The sequence below is a fragment of the Pteronotus mesoamericanus genome, unplaced genomic scaffold (assembly GCF_021234165.1).
Source record: "Pteronotus mesoamericanus isolate MK-2021 breed Mesoamerican mustached bat unplaced genomic scaffold, CSHL_Meso_final contig_90, whole genome shotgun sequence".
NCBI lineage: Eukaryota > Metazoa > Chordata > Mammalia > Chiroptera > Mormoopidae > Pteronotus > Pteronotus mesoamericanus.
Window position 1 is genome coordinate 8,129,012 of NW_026555277.1, and position 16,502 is coordinate 8,145,513.

The window sequence follows — 16,502 nt, forward strand, 5'->3', positions numbered from 1 at the left end:
TAGTAGCTATTCATACTATTATAAGTTACTACTAAGAATTATTACCAATTAATAATAATTAAAAGGCTGCTCTTGGGGTAAAGATCTCACAGGTAGGAAAAAATTCTTAAATGTGACTTGCTGCAGCCTGAGCCTCCACCGGTTGAACATGACTGTCAAAGGCCCCAACTGCAATGCCACGGCCCCAGGGCACTTTCCTGTCCCACACGCTCTTCCAGCCCAACAGCCTGGAGGTCATGGCCCTGGCCTCCCCGTAGGTATGCCAGCCAGGGCTCACTCCCTCAGCCATGCCACCCAATGGCAAAGGGGCTGAGAAGGTGCCAGGGAGGGGGCTCTAGCACCCCATCACTCTGCCCACTTTGGGGGAGTAGGAGGCTCTTGTCTTCATAAAGGCCATGTCTGGGCTACTCTCCATACAATGGACAGCTCCCCCTCACTTTCTCTCTCCCTCCTCGAGAACACAGTGAGTAGTAAAAAGCTTCCAGAGTCGAAACCAGGAGGACTGGGTTCTTAACTCTGGGGTGGCTGTAGTAGCTGTATGTCTTTGGGCAGATCCTCCTCTGCTCTGGACCACAGTGTCCTCGCCTATAAAGGAAGCATCTGGAGCTTCACTTCCTGTGGTCCTTTCCAACTCTAAACAAACCTTGTGACCACCACGCTCCTCAGCAGTTCCTCTCCCTTCCCTCATGTCCCTCCCTGCTGAGCTGCAGTCTTGTCACTCTACCTATCATGCCCTCTGATTTACGTTCTGTTTTTATTCCCTTAGGAGACAAGAGCTATGATCCTGAAGGAGCCTGACCCTTCCCCAGCTCAGAGCTCTGCCAGGGTGGGAAAGCCTGTACCTGGCCAAGCACAAGGCCAAGCAAGAGAAGTCAGCCTTGGCCCTCTCTGCCCCAGGCTTGGCCACAGGAGCTCCCGGGAACCAGTCACTGCAGACTGTAGGAGGGAAGGCAGAGTGGGGCTTGGGAGAGGGACAGCCAGAGGGAGGCTGAGCCCCTGCTTCGAGTCCTGCCGTGACTGCACCTCAGTGCGCTTTCTTTCCCCTCCAGCTACAGAGGTGCTTCATTCCTGGGTTTCCTCCTCAGCCCCCAGATGTATCCCTGCATGACACCACCCAGCTAGCGCGAGAACGCCCTCTTGAAAATGCCCAGGACACACTTAGGGACCCCCAAGCTCTTTGCCATCTCCCCTGACTGCAGCCTATTTCCTCAGAATTATGCTTCTCAAGGCTCAGTCAGCCCGAAGTTCTCTGCCCTGGGCCTAGAGGAGGCCAAAAAGAAAGCTCAAACATGGGCCCAAGAGAATGGGCCCTGGCCAGACACACGCAAGCCCCGAGCTCGAAGCCCAGCCTCAGACCCCGCTCCTTCTGCCTCGGGCCATCGTCCTTCCCCGCACAGGAGACTAGCGCTCTGCACCTGGATAGGCAGGGCCCCACGCACCCACTTGAGCACCCCCTTTCCACGCTCCACAAACCTCGGCTAGATATGGCCAGCCACGGGGCTTTCCGCGCCATCTCCACAAACTCCTGTCCCTCATCTGCTTGTACCACCCGACCCCTTTGCAGCCCACACACACATACACACACGAGAACAAGCACGTGCTGGCATGTGGATTCCCAGGCATCCGCCTCCTTACACACCTGGGAGCGCCCAGCCCCGGCTCTGCATCTGATGGCCAGAACCCTGTTTATTCCCACTTGTCCACCACCCACTGGCCTCTTCCCGCCAGCCTGATGCCACTGACCACGCCAACCTGCCCCAGCAACAGCGTGGGAGGAGCTCTGCCCTGTGCTCTCAACATTGTGGTAGGACCCGGGGGCGCTGGCTCTGTCCTTCGGCTGCGCACACACCTGGCAGGGGCTGATCAGGAGTTTCAAGTCTAAGTTACTGGAGCTGAAATAGATGATTTTCCACCAGTGGCCCCTCGCTACAGGGAAACTAGGAGGGTGTCTACTATGAAATTCTCAGAGAGATCCGAATGGGGCTCAGGCTTTGCTTACCCAGTGCTGACCCTTGACCTCTGCCCTTCCTGTGGCGGGCTTCTCTACCTTGACACCCCTTTCCCTGCACTTTCCTCCTGGTGCGGGCACTTCTGGGTCAGCCGAGCTGAGGAGCCAAAGCACCTGGGAAGAAGTCGCTGAATCCACGTGGCCTGCGCAGCCCTTCTCTACCGCTGATCACCCCACCCAGCCCCCACCTTCCCATTACCTCCGACCTCCAGCACTGTGAGAACGGCCTCACAGCAGGCCTGGCCCCGCTCGTTCTGGGCCCTGCAGCTGTACATGCCGGCGTCCTGCATCCCACAGCTCCGCAGCCACAGGCAGCTGGGCTCGGGGGCCGGCGGAGGCAGGAGCTGCCCATCTCGGAACCAGCTGAGGCTGGGCTGGGGCGTCCCGCTCACCACCACCCGCAGCCGCACGTCGCAGCCCACAAACACCGCTGCGTCCTTCAGGGGCCGGAGGAAGACTGGCGCCCCCGCCACGGCCCCTCCGCCGGCCCCCACCTTGGCCCTCTTCGGGGGCACCCCGGGGCTGGGGGGTGCCCTCGTGCCCGCCTCCTCGGCTCGCGTGCCCCGGGATTTCTGCATGGCTGGGCTGGGGGACGCTGGAACTGACGGCCACAGGGGCACGCGGGGGCTGGTGCCCTGGAAGATGAGTCCTGGGGGCCGGCGCCCTGCCTTTCTGCTGCCCGCCCGCCTTCAGCCTGTGCTACCCAGAAGGTCACCAGGGCGGCCTGCTGGCAATTGCTCCTCGGGGGCTATTTTTAGGCCCCCCGGCTCCAGTTTCGAGGGAGCTGTGGAGGGAGGGGGCAGCAGAGGAGGGGACTTGGAGTCCACTCTGTTCCTTCCCTCCCTCCCGGAGCCCCCATGCACCCCCCAAGCTTAGCCCATTCCCAGCCCCCTCCCCGGTGGTGTGTCTGCACCCAAGCCCACTCCCCAAAGAGTCGGGTTACCCGTGGGCTGAACCCCATTTCCTTCCCTCCTGCCTCTCAGGCCCCTGAATCTCAGGTCTACTCAGCTAGGGAGAGGGACAGAAGGTCCCGGGTGAGATGTCTGAGGGACAGATGGGAAGGAAGGCCCAATGGAGGTGAGCAGGCCGCCAGAGAAGGGAGACCAGTGGCCTCCTGCGGCCCCCATGGCAGTGTGGTAAACAGTAAGACCAGGAGCAGGGAGTCAGGTGGATTCTGGCTCCCAGCTGGTCCTGCCTGTGCTTGCTGGGTGACACCAAGCCTCTCTCAACCTCCAACTCATCTGAAAAAAAAATGGGTAGTTGAATAAGGTTGCAATAGGCAGAGAAGAGTGGGAAAGACATTCTAGGCAGAAGGAATAGCATGGCCGAAATCGGAACCTGATACAAGAGGTGACATGTTCTAGGAATCAGAGGAGTTTGGAGGGATTGAACTGCAGTGGGGAGGGGTGAGTGGAGGTGGGAAATGGGACCTGACCCAGTGCTAAATGGGACCTTTTCTCGCTAAAGTCCGCATCCTGACAACAGTTGGGTGCCACTGCAGAGCATTAAGCAGCAGGGTAGCATGATCAGAGCTGTGGTTTAGAAGGATCCCTCTGGCAGCCACCACGTGGAGGGTGGATTGCAGATGGGGTAGTTGGAGGTCAGTTAGAGCAGTGGTTCTCAAAATAGGTGCCTGTAAAGAATACAGATTATCAAGCCTCGCCCCCAGAGATGCAGGTTCAGTAGGGGGTGCTGGGAAGGTTCAGGAGACTGCACATTTAACAAGCGTCCCAGGTAGCTAGCTGATGCCTCTCAGGGCTGCACTTTGAGAAACATCAAGATAGGACATGACCGCTTTTAAAAGTCCAAGTGAGACTTTTGTAATGGAATAGTGGTGTATCTTGACTGTGGTGGCGGTCACATGGATCTACATGTGATCAAATTGCGTAGAACTAAATGCATGCACACACACACAGATGAGTGCATATAAACCTGGTAAAATCTGAAGAAAGTGGGTGAACTATATCAATGGCAATTTCCTGGTTGTAATATTGTATTATATTAAAGCAAGATGTTATCATTGGGGAAAACCGGGTGAAGGGGATATTGTTCTCTGTATTGTAACCCCCTGTGCATCTACAACTATCTCAAAATAAAAAGCTTTTTTTTATTTTTTAAAAGATTTTATTTTATTTTTAGAGAGAGGGAAACATCAATGTGTGGTTGCCTCTCGTGCGCCCCCTACTGGGCACCTGGCCTGCAACCCAAGCATGTGCCCTCCCTGGACTGGGAATTGAACCAGCGACCCTTTGGTTCACAGGCCGGCGCTCACTCCACTGAGCCACACCAGCCAGGGCCTTTTTTTCCTTTTTTTTTTTCAAGTCCAGGTGACAGGCCCAGGTCTGACCTTGAGCCCTGAGGGGTAAAGCCTGGGAAGACAGACAGGAGCCACAGGAGGGGCCCTGCGTCATTTGGAGGTGAAGAAAAATACTCTGAATGCCACCCCGCTATCCCCCACCTTCATTCTGGGAAACTGAAGTCAAAGTGTGCTCTTGTGTGTGTCGTGGAGAGGCTGGGGAAGAACAATTTAAATACTAAATTATGTCCATAGGGATTAAGAGCCTTGAGGAATGACATTTTTTCCATCGTTTGCATACATTAAAGCTTGTTCTTTGCACTGCTCAGTTCTCAGTTCTCGAGTTTCAAAAAATGCAAAGAATCTTGTATCTGCTACCCCAGGACCATACAAAACAGTCTGATCATCCTATACATTTGCCTGAGCATCTCCTTTGTAGTCAACCACACCCCCTGCACCAGCCCCTGGCAACCACTGATGATGAATTGATTTCTTAACCATATTGAATTCTTAAAAAAAAAAAAAAAAGGTCAGAATGTAGAGGCAAGACATTGCAAGCAGAAGAAACGTCAAGAACAAAGAACTAGAGATTGTTTTTAAAAACCAATACTGAAAGCCACCTAGCGCCTCAACAATTTGCGTAGGATGCTGTAGATGGTCTGTAAATGTTGGCTGGTTGGTTGGTTGATTAAACTAATGAACTGTGTGATCTTGGCATCTCTAAGCCTCAGTTTCTTCATCCATAAAATGGAGGTGACCCAACTCAGGATTTATTCATTCAGTGAACAATTTTTTTTCAATGTTTAAAAATTTGTTTCTTGTATGTGCCCTGGCAGGTAATTGAACCCACAACCTTGGTGTATCAGGACAATGCTTTACCAACTGAACTACCCAGCCATGACCATCCAACAAATGTTTCTGAGTCCCTACTATGTACCTGGTGCTGTTCTAGGCACTAGGAGTATAGCAGTGAACAAAACAAGCAAGGATTCCTGCCCTCGTGTTGCTTATATTTGAGGAAGGAGACAAACAAATGTAAAGAAATAATAAAGATGTTTAGGCCCTGACCAGTGTGACTCAGCTGGTTTGGTGTTGTCCCACAAAGCAAAAGTTTGCCAATTCAATTCCTGGTCACGGCGCAGGCCTAGGCTGGGGGCTCAGTCCCCAGTTGGGGCACATATGAGAGGCAACCAATCGATGTTTCTCTCTCACATCAAGGTTTCTCTCCCTCCCTTCCCCTCTCTCTAAAAATAAATAAATAAAATCTTTACAAAAAAGATATTTAGAAGGAGATAAACACTGTGGGAAAAATGGAACTGGGTAATGGAGACGGGAGGTAGGAATGTAGTGGGGGCTTCCTGCATTTTCAAACAGGGCAGTTAGAGCCTCGCTGGGCGAGAAGGCAAATGGCTCAGATGTTTGGGTAGGACTGCTCCCGGCAGAGGTGGGCTCCAAGGGGAGCCAGGAGACCGGCGGGGCTAGACAGAGCGGCGGGGAGAGTGGGGGGCATGAGGTCAGCAGCCTAGCATCTTGCAGGCCATGGCACTTTTAATCCTAGTGACCCCGAGAATCATCTCAGAGGACTTTTAGCCTAGGAATTACATGATCTGACTTAGGTTGTCGTAATGGCTTTAAATTATTAGATTAAATACTAAAATAAGAATTAACTATTTACAAAGGGCCTGGCACACAGCCTGGAACATGACTTGTGCATTTCCCAACCGCGCACTTGCACCAGGGGCATTCGCCGACATGCACTCCGGGCGTGGTGGCCTGGGTGGGGAAGGAGCTAACCTGTTCCAGTCACTGGCGCCCTCTCCTGGAGGAGCCCACACTAGCTGTGACAGCAGCAGGAAGCCATCCGACTGGCCAGGCCTGTCACCCAGGGCAGCTGTCCGCAAGGCGCTCATCTGTCCCTCAGAATGGGCCCCACAGTGCCCTGCGGCCTGGCGCCGGGCTGGCTGTGTGCTGCCCATCAGCCCTGACTAGCAATCACAAGCCTATGGTGTCATGGAAAGAGATCTGGGCTTGGGAGGCCAAGGAAGCTAGGGCCCAGTCCTCCTCTGCCACGGATATGCTGTGTGACCTTGGCAGTTCACCCCACCTCTCTGGGCAATGGGGAGCTTCCTCCTACTCATGATGATATACCATATGCCTGGAACATGGTAAAAACTCAGTAAATGTTGGTTGAATCAGTGAATGAAGCAGGGCCATCAACCTTTCTGATAAATATTTAATTTAGAGAAAAGCAAATAAAAGTGCCCAGTGGGTACACATTCAACAGGTATTTAAATATTTAATGAGCACCTTCTATGGACCAAGCACTCTTCTGGGCACCAGGGATACAGTAGTGAATAAAACCAATAAAAACCTTGCCCCTGGATAGCTGACATTTTAGGTGTCGAACCAAAGGTCACTAATGTATTTGTATTTGCATATGTGTCCTGGGCAAGCTTGTGGTGAGAGAAGAACAAGAAAGTGGTGAATGGATGTCATGCATTGTCTCAAGGCGCAGGTGTGGGAGGGCAGCCAGAGTGGACAGATAGGGTCGGAAAGTGCCCACTGAAGCCTTAGTTCCTGACCTAGGGACGTATTTGCCCCCACCACCCTGCCTACCCCTCCACGCCCTCAGGTGGGGTCTGAGCTGGTCTGGAACTGGTCCAATGGCTCTAGTGGGAAGCTGGTCAGTCTTCTGTGAGCCCTCTTATTTCTCAATGCTCAGAATCTTGAAGGAGACGACGTCAAGTGCCCCCAGGAGCAGGGAGAGGCTTTGCCATGGCGATGAATGGGCTGTATGTGTATGACCACAGGAGACCCAGATCTCCGCTTTATTTCTGTCTGTTCTCTAGGAGCAGCACTCCTGTCTCTCCGCCCAGCTTCTCTGGGTCACTGACCAGCTCCCAAGGAGAGAGACAAAGCCGAGGACTCAGAACCAGAGTTCTAGTCCCAGGAGGGCTCTGTTCAGAGAACGTCTCCCTACTATGGGACACAGGGTGGATGTGGGTCTCCTCTATTCTCTGAGGGCAAGTGTGTCGTCATCACAGGACACAGATGTGGGCTGAGAAGGAAGGACTTTCTGCCTTTCAGAGCTGTCCTCGGCCAGAAGGGGCCACTCTTACCACCTCTTACCCCCGGGGCCCAGCCTTCCCCAGGTGCTTCTCTCACAGACAGACTAGCTCAGATGCCAGGGACCTCACCAGGCTCAAGGATAAGGAGCCCCTCACCCATCCCTCCTCCTCTATCCCAATGTAAAGGCCCCAGAAATGCCATTTCTCATTTCACGTGGAGCTCTGCTACAGGCTGATCGGGGTAGCTCTGGGGCCTGCGGGGCTCACCCCATCGGAGCACTGGGGGAAAGCAATGACCGTGAGTCAACAGCGGCTGAGGGTGGGGACCGGGGTGTAGCCCCAGATGTTCCCAAGGCAAAGGTGAAGAAATACCCAGGAGAAAGGGGCCCTCTTAGAGGGAGGGACTACACAGCCCAGAGGGGAAGGGGCAACTTGTAAGCAAGGAGTGCATCCAAGGAAGGGAGAAAAACAGATACCACAAAGGCTTTTTGAAGTTTCGGCGGCGGGGGCGGGGGGGACCTTAGGAGTATCAGCCCTGGCTGGTGCGGCTCAGTGGATTGAGTGTCAACCTGCAAACCAAAGGGTCACTGGTTCAATTCCCAGTCAGCGCACATGCCTGGGTTGTGGGCCAGGTCCCCAGTAGAGGGCGTGAGAGAGGCAACCACACATTGATGTTTCTCTCCCTCCCTTTCTCCTTCCCTCCCTCTCTCTAATAAATAAATAAATAAAATCTTTTAAAAAACAAAAAACCTTGGAACATCAGGCTAGGCCCCTTAAGACTAAAACCCCATTAGGTTTATTTCACCTACAGACAGTCTGAATTTATTGTTTGTGATCTCTACTCTCTTCCCATCTCTAAAGGGAAATCTCTAAATCTGTGAGGAGTGACAGGAAGCCTGAGACCTCCATGGAGCCATCAAGCTTTCTGAGTCATCGATCCGCCTGGAATTTATTTTTGGAAGGAATGAACAGAGAGACAGCCTTCATCCTGGCCCCCATGGCTACCCATTGCCCCAGGCCCTACACTGAATGATGAAGGGTTCCCACGGAAAACTTAACATATCAGTGTGAATGCTCTATTCCACAGCTTCTAATTTTCTTTTCATGTGTCCTATGTTTCCCTCCCATCTTCCCAAATTCTCCCCAAATTTCCCTTTAGTATTTTCACTGAGATAACACTGCATTAAAATGATAAATTAATGAAGGATGAATGAACGTCTTGAGGGTACTGGGTCTTCTTCTCCAAGAATAAGATAAAGCTTTTCATTTTTAACACTGTTGTTTTTCCTGAATTGGCCCTCGTGCATAAAAGGCGCTCAGGCAGGTTTAATGGGAAGGCTGTAAACTCTTTTGAGGAAGAGCTTACAGGGGGAGGAGCCCTACTTCAGAGCCAGTCTGTGGGGAGGCACGGTGACCTTCAAAAAGAGTAGCAGGTGGTGCCCCTGGGCTCTGATGAGCCGAAGGGGGTAGGGGCCCAAGGGGCCCGGAATTGGGGCCTAATAGGAGGCACCTGTGGTTCCCCAACACACGCCCCTTGCCCAGCCCCCTCCCCCATAAGCTACACACACAGCATGGCTGGGAGGCTCTGGCCCTGAGGGACAGTCTGGCTGGGCAGGAGGACAGCACACAGACCATCACGCAGTTTGATGGGGCCCTGGGGGCCCCTAGAGGAGACCTGGCAGTCAAATCAACGGGACGGGCTAGGCTTGTGCTTATCTTTTTATTGTTTCTGTCCGGAGCCCCTGTAGTGGGGGAGGGGCAGGCGCAGGGAGTCGGGCACCCTTGCCACCTGCCTGAGACCACGCTTGCCTCTCTCCTCTCCTTTCCTCTCAGCATCTCATCCACTTTCTCTCCTTCTGAATTGCATGCTCCCACCTCTGGCACCTTCGGGGGTTCCTTCGTGCAGCCCCTGCTTCTAAGCTTACCTTGGGAACGTAAGAGACTATGGGGTGAATTTAGTGCCCCTCAGTCTCCACAGGGACTATGAGGTTAATTTAGTGTCCCCTAGTCTTCATAGGGGACTAGTCCCCCAGTTACGGGCCCAGCTTACTGAGGAGACCCTTTCTTTTTTCTGACCCAGGCTGGGCAGTGGGGAGGTCCACCCCGTGGGTCCCAACACCCAGCTGGGGTGGAGGTCCCTCTCCAAAGCCAGAGGCTAGGGCCTGAGGCCACAGAAGTGGAGGGGCAGGGTCACTGCTCTGCCTCGGCTCCACATCCAGGGCCATCTTGACAGCACCCTAAGGCTGGCCAAGAGCCAGGCTCACTCATTTCCAACATCCAGGACTCACACTGCTGGGGGCTCCCTGTGGGGCAGGGATGGGCCATGTCCCCTGTGGGGACACTGGCGGGTGGCTGGTGAGCGGGGTCAGGGCTGTGAGGGCAGCACTGTGCTGGGGTGGGAGGAGGCTGGCCGGGAGGCAGTGAGCACAGGGGCAAGGACGGTCTCTGGTGGCAGAGGGTGCTCTGGCTTTAGAGCACCTCGTGCTGCTGCTGTGTGGCCTCGCTGACGACCTAGGGAGGAAGAGAAACCCAGTCCAACCCAGTGCTGGCAGGAGAACCGAGCCACCGCCCCCCATCCCAAAACAGCAGGACCCCCCTTCCTTCAGACAGGGACTCATGCAAGCACAGTTGGTGGAAGACACCTGGCTGACAGCCCCCAGACACACCCCACGGCCCCACCAAGGCTAAGGGACCGGGAAGACGGCTCACCTCCCCATCCCGGGTCTCAATGGTCTTGATCATCACTGTCTTCTTGGTATGAACCTCAGAACTCCTTTGCTCAGGGCTCGTTTCTGTAACAGATCCACCCACATGCTCAGCCCGGCCAAGTCCAGGCCCAGGCTGCTCCAGGGTCTGGGAGTCATGGTCCCCTCCGCCCGCCCCGTCCCACAGAAGACTTCCTCCCCTCCAGCAGAAGCTTTTTCAGCAGGCCTTTTCTCACCTATCCTTCAGCCCAGTGAGTGGTTCTGCAGGCCCCAGGCTTAGCCCCAAGGCTGAGATGGGATCAGGAACCTACAGATGTGCTCCAGGTGTGGGCTGGTTCAGCGGGGAAGGACCCCTCCGGCCTAGGCCACCCAGCACTTCCATCCTCCACGCATCTCCTTGCTCCCCTCCACCTCTAGGCTGCAGGACAGCCCGGCACCAGTTTGCACCCTGGCAGTTAGAACTCCAAAGCCCAGTCCCAAGACCCTGTCTTAGAGGGCCTCATGGAACCCAGACCCTTTAAGATTCTGGATGAGTAACTTGAAGTCTTAATGAAAGGGAGATGGACAGGAGTCAGTCACTGGTTCAGTGACACGCCCTGCGGTGCCTCAGTTTCTTCGCTGTGAATTGGTGACAATGATCCTTGCCCTATCACAGCCACAGGGCTATTCGTTTCAAAAAAAGCATGAAGCTGTTTTAAATGCAAGGCTCACACTTGGCGTCTGTATAAACTGCTAACTAAAAAGAGAGGTTCTGAGTTTTATAGGAGGGGTCAAATTTAGGTCTTTGGCACAAAGAGTTTGGTGTTCATGAATCTCCTTAGCGAGCGATCGGCCTGCAATGAACGCTATAGTTCCGTGGAGCCAGCATGTATTTTTTTCCTGATGGAAATGAACATCGAAGATATAAATGGTTTGATCTAGGAAAGGCAAAGCTGCCAAGAATTCTGACTTCCTTTCCTAATGTATCATTATAGTGTGTTTTTCTGTTCTCCAGGGTTGGAAAGCCACACAATCTGCATGTTACTAATGGCAGAATGGCAGAGTGCCCTAGGAGCTCCTTCTTCTAATTGTTTGGCTTTGCTAAGGTTTGGCTTCATTGTGTTAAACGTGCATCCAACATCTTGTCCCAGCAAATTGGAGGTGTTCAACAAGCAGCTGAAAGGGGTGGGGGTAGCTGGGTGGGAGTGGCACTTGGCAAAATGCCAAACAGACAATGGGTGGTGGGTGCCTTATAGCCCAGGGGGTATTGTTCTAGATGCTTCTGCTGCCAGACTGCCAAGGACACCTCTGGTTCCCTCAGAGTTTGGGTACATCAAGAGACAGAAGCTGGCCCTGGTCAGGTAAGGCAGTTTGTTAGAGCATAGTCCTGATACACCAAGGTTGTGGGTTCGATCTCTGCTCAGGGCACATATGAGAAACAACCAATGAATTCATAAATAAGTGGAACAGCGAATTGATGCCTCTCTCTCTCCATCTCTCTCTCTCTCTCCATCTCTCTCTCTCTTCCACATCCATTAAAAAAAGAGAGAGACAGAAGCTGTTTGCTGATGTTCAATACAGAAGGTGCAGGACACATGGTCAATGCAATACCATGAGATAATAAAATGATCTCTTTGTCAGAAGATGCCTCTACCTAAACTTCCCCTGACCCCAGTCCTGTCCCCACAGTTCCGTCCTCCCCTTCTGCTTGGCCTTGGGCAGCGCCCCTGCTAGATTTCTGCTCGCCACCACGCCAGCCTCCACCTGCCGACACACACTCACCTCGAAAGTTGAGGGCAGAGAAGGTCTGGATGGGAAGGTTGATCCTGAAAGGGGAGAGATCAAATCCCCAGAGGGTTAGGACTCACCACCTCTCCCTGTGACCACCTATCAAGGCCCGCCCTGGTCCTGTCTACACACCGCCCTCAGCTGTCCCAGCACCCCCACTGTCACACTGCTCAGGACACGGGGTCAAAGGCCAACTTTAGTTGTCCCAGAAACTGTCTCTCTGGAAGGGTCACCCATTCCACCCCTGACCTTCTGGCATGACACCAGCACGCCCCATCCCACTGCCCTCTCCAGTTCGCCGGGATGCCCTTCTCGCTCCTGACGCTGCAGGAGGCATGCGCAGCAGCTCTGGGGGCCGTCCACTGTGTGTGCCCCCTTCCAGCCAGGCTGGGAGCCCCTGGCCCACCCTCATGAGACCAAGCTCCAGAAATTGCCATTGAACCGCCTTAAAAGGTCATTACATGTACGTGTTATTCTATGAAACGTGAATTCTATGTGAAAGTCTACATCTAAATATGTCTGCTGATTTGTTAAAACTTGCAATATTATCATGTTTAAGAGGATCAATGGGCTTCATTTATTTTGAGTTCGTGATCTGTTTTAAATTGAGGTTAAGTTTACATACAGTGAAATGCACGGCTCCTTAGTGTGCAATCCAGTGAGTTTTGATCATTGTCTACATCCATGTAACCACAATTCTAAATCAAGAAACAGAACATTTCTGTCACCCCAGCAGGCGACCTCGTGTCTCCTTCCAATTTTATGCTGTTTGCTGTGTCTAGAGGTGAGTTGACACGTCTCAGCATGTCATTCGGAGTCTTTCCTGATCAGTACAGGTGGGTGGGTGGGCAGGCAGGTGTGCGGCCTCCGTGCGCAGGTCAGCACCCTCCCTCTTAGCTCGTATCCAAGGCTCTCTGTCTCTCCCTCTGTCACTGCCTCTGTCTGCCCCCTCCCTTCCCTACCTCATCATTCCCCACTTTATTCTCATCTCTCCCTTGACTGGCAGTAATATTTTATTACCATTTGCTGAACATGGTTTTATGCTGTTGGTTCTTAATCCTGAAGGTAGATGAGGGAATAGTTATATTTCCCTTTTTATAAAAGCTATTAATTAAATCACTAATTTTACCCAGGTGGCCTTGGTTAATTCTCTGCAATTAGCAGAGTGGTGACTTCTTGTAGAAACTTGTTTCCAGACCTTGTAGAGGTGATGCTGAGCCCCCCTGGGGCAGGAGTGGGCCCCCCAGCATCCCTCAGAACCCCACCGCCAGCCCTGCCTTGCCCCTCACCGGCTCTCCTCGCCCTCCAGCAGCTTCCGGTAGGTGGCAATCTCCACATCCAGGGCCATCTTGACATTGAGCAGGTCCTGGTACTCGCGCAGGTGGCGGGCCATCTCATCCTTGAGATGGCGGATCTCCTCCTCTAGGCGGGCGATGTTGTCCTGGTAGCCGCTGGCCTCACTAGCAAAGCGGTCCTCCAGCTCCCGCATCTGCCTCATCAGGGAATCGTTCTGCAGGGGAGGGATGCCCAGGTCAAAGTCAGGTTGTTGGAAGTGGGGGGACACTCGGGGGCCAGGATCCGGGAAAGACAGCCTCAGGGCTGGGGACAAGCCCAGATGGTCAGGTCCAGGCGTTGTCAAACTCTTCTGACCCGGGGAACCCTGAACTCAAATGAAGTGTTATGTGGAAACTCGGAGAACAGAACTGATAAAAGGCAGCACTGCCATTCAGCCTCCACGCCCCCACGTGGGAGCCTCATGATTTCCTGAAAGCCCAACTGGCAATCCACCGGTTTTTATCCCTGTGGTAGATTTGAGGAGACAGAGGCCCAGAGAGGGTAAGTGATGGGCCCAAGGTCACAGAGTGAGGGTGTGAGCTGCAGACGGGAAGGGCTGGGCCAGGTGGACTGGGACTCACCGTGCCCTTGAGGGCGTCGATCTCGCAGGTGTAGGACTGGATCTGGTGTCGGTACTCCATCATCTCCTGCTTGGCCTGGCGCAGCGCATCGTTGTTCTTGTTGGCTGCCTGGGTCAGGTCGGACACCTAAGGGCAGAGAGGGGCCCTGAGCTGAGGAGAATGCAGGATGCGGGCTGGGTGGGCAAGAGAACAGGGGGACCCAGGCTCACCCTCCTGCCCACGGACGGAGCCACCGCAAACACTTCCACCCTGGGACAGGGCCAGGCCGCACACCTTGGACTTGTACCACTCCTCGGCTTCGGAGATGTTCTTAGCTGCAATGGTCTCGTACTGGGCCCGGATGTCCCTGAGGGCAGCGGTGAGGTCTGGCTTGGTCATGTCCATCTCTACGTGGACCTGCTGTTCCTGAAGCTGGGCCTGTAGCTCTCGAATCTCCTGCAGGGTGCACCCGAGCCTCAGTCTCCTACCAGGCCCCGCACAGCAAGCACCCTTGCACCCCATACCCAGAGCGGAGCACCACCATTCTCCCTGTCTGCCTGCTGTCACCAGCACCTGAGGACCGTGAGGAGGAGCGCCCAGAGCATACCTCTTCGTGCACTTTCTTAAGGAATGCGATTTCCTCGTTGAGGGATTCGATCCTGCGCTCCAGGTCAATTCGAGCTAGAGTGGCCGCATCCACATCCTGGGAGAGGTCGAGCAAGAGGGAGAGGGTGACTGATCACCCAGGGAGGGCTGAGGGAGACCGGGGACCCCACGAAGGGACAGAGGGGTAAGGCTGCCGGGGGTTCAAACAGGGCTCACCGATCGGAAGGCAGCCAAGTTGTTCTCCGCTTCTTCTTTCAGTTGAATCTCCTCTTGCAGCCTGGTGGGGACAGACAGACAGACAGACAGAAAGATGGGCAGTGGGTGGGGACAAAACTGGCCCTGGAGGTGACTGGTGGGGTTGGGGGGCTACCCAGGGAGTGGGCTGAGAACAGAGAAAGGAGGCCTTGGCTACTGTCCTATAGAGACAGGAGGCCCCGCCCAACCAGGGAGGGGACAGGAAGTGGCCCAATCTCTGCCCTAGAGCCACACCCTGGAAGTCTATGTCCCCATCAGATTGTGACCTCTTTAGGATTAAGAACCTCATCTATTTTATCTGCCTCTGTATTCCTGGTCCCTGGCCCCAGCTTGGCTCCGGTAGGTCGGTGCTCAGTTGATGTCTGTGACCTGGGTGGCAGGGCGGCGGCTCTGCTCACTGGGGCTGTCAGAGCAGGGCCCACGAGTACTTGCTCTATCCTTTTAGTACTGGGAGCCCAGTGGAGCCCACTCTCCAGTCCTCGCAGCTTCCTGAAGGCTGCAGCGCCCTTGCCCTCGCTCCCCTTTCCTCTAGATTATCTGTTCCCCTGTGAAATGCACAGCCTCAGCTAGGCCCAGGGGCCAAGATCCCCCCTCTGCCGCGGCTCTACCACAGGTGAGCTGAGAGCTACTGCTTGGGTTCCCCACCCCCTGCCCTTCCCAGGTGGCCCCAGGTTTCCTCCTCTCCTGTCAGCCTCCCCTTTCCCTCCGACTGAACCCGGGCCTTCTTCCTCTACCCGCCTGCCTGCCTGCCTGCCTGACCGCTGTCAGTATCACCCCATCATCTTAAGATGCTTTTTAAGGGGGCTGTCCACAGGTCTCGCGTTCCCACCCCGTGATGTCTCCAAGAAAGCGCCTCCGTTGCAGAGGGGGAGCACATGAGAGAGACCCGGAGTCTATCTCCGCTCAGGGGACACAGGTAGATGAGCTTCTCTCCCTGTGGGGGTGCCCATGGAAAGGGGTTTCTGGGAGCACTAGGTTCTCACTTGGCCTTGAGCCGCTGCAGGTCGTCCAGCAGGTTGTCGCGCTCGAGCTCGACGCGGGAGCGCTGGTTGGTGAGCACCTCCACCTGGCGCCGCAACTCGCGCAGCTCCTCCTCGTAGATCTCAGCGACCCGGGTGGGCTCGCGGCCCTTGAGCCGGTTCACCTCGGCAGCAAGCGCCGCGTTCTGCTGCTCCAGGAAGCGCACCTTCTCGATGTAGTTGGCGAAGCGGTCGTTGAGCTCCTGCAGCTCCACCTTCTCGTTGGTGCGCGTGGTCAGGAACTCCTGGTTCACGGCGTCGGCCAGCGAGAAGTCCAGCAGCTCGCCCGCGCCGTAGGAGGAGGGCGCGCGGGCTGATCCCAGCCGGCTGGCCCGTAGCGATCCCAGGCCCCCTGCCCCGCCCGACGTGCGCGACACCTGGTACACGCGGGATGTCATCGAGCTGGAGGAGCCCTTGGTGCCGAAGCCAGCGCGCGGGAACACAGGCGAGCTCAGCGGGGAGCCGAATGTGAAGGCCGGAGCCCCCCCGAAGGTGCGGCGGTAGGAGCTCACGCGCTGGCTGGAGGAGTAGGCCTGGCTCATGGTGGCGGCGCGGGCGAGGCTGAGCGGCGCAGAGGAGGCGGCGGGCGGGCGGCGGGCGGCGGGCCGGCTAGAAAGTGAATCCGGCAGGGGACACTGGCCCCCACCAGTCTGCACTATTTGTATCCCTCCTGACATCAGCCCCCTCCGCCCCTCCCCTGACAGCTGCAGGATCCGGCTGTCCTGCCAGGAAAGGGCGGCCACTGGCGTGGGGGCGGGGAGGCCGGCTCCCCCGCAAGAGGCCTTCGCCTCTGCCCCTCCGCCGGCTGGTAGGGGGCTCGTGAGGAGCGTGGGAGAGAGGCTGATCAACCTAGGAGGGCAAGAAGATGGTCCGGCCTGCCAAA

The 16,502-nt window shown here is 55.2% G+C and overlaps 2 protein-coding genes across 2 annotated transcripts in view; both read right to left on the minus strand.

The window, feature by feature from the left end:
- SPEG (striated muscle enriched protein kinase) overlaps positions 1 to 2,709 on the minus strand; it is a 55,336-nt gene extending 52,627 nt beyond the window's left edge. Inside the window, exon 1 of the mRNA XM_054585624.1 lies at positions 2,208 to 2,709. Coding sequence (XP_054441599.1) covers positions 2,208 to 2,586 — 379 coding nt within the window. The 5' untranslated portion in view covers positions 2,587 to 2,709. The remainder of the gene's footprint in view (positions 1 to 2,207) is intronic.
- A 6,364-nt stretch (positions 2,710 to 9,073) lies between these two features.
- Positions 9,074 to 16,265, minus strand: DES (desmin). The gene is made up of 9 exons (XM_054585625.1): positions 15,584 to 16,265; positions 14,562 to 14,622; positions 14,347 to 14,442; positions 14,034 to 14,195; positions 13,761 to 13,886; positions 13,134 to 13,354; positions 11,839 to 11,882; positions 10,082 to 10,164; positions 9,074 to 9,883 (listed from the first exon to the last, which is right to left on the minus strand). The coding sequence occupies exons 1-9, from the start codon at positions 16,159 to 16,161 to the stop codon at positions 9,842 to 9,844; spliced, it is 1,413 nt and encodes a 470-aa protein (XP_054441600.1). The 5' UTR covers positions 16,162 to 16,265; the 3' UTR covers positions 9,074 to 9,841.
- Positions 16,266 to 16,502: the final 237 nt, after the last annotated feature.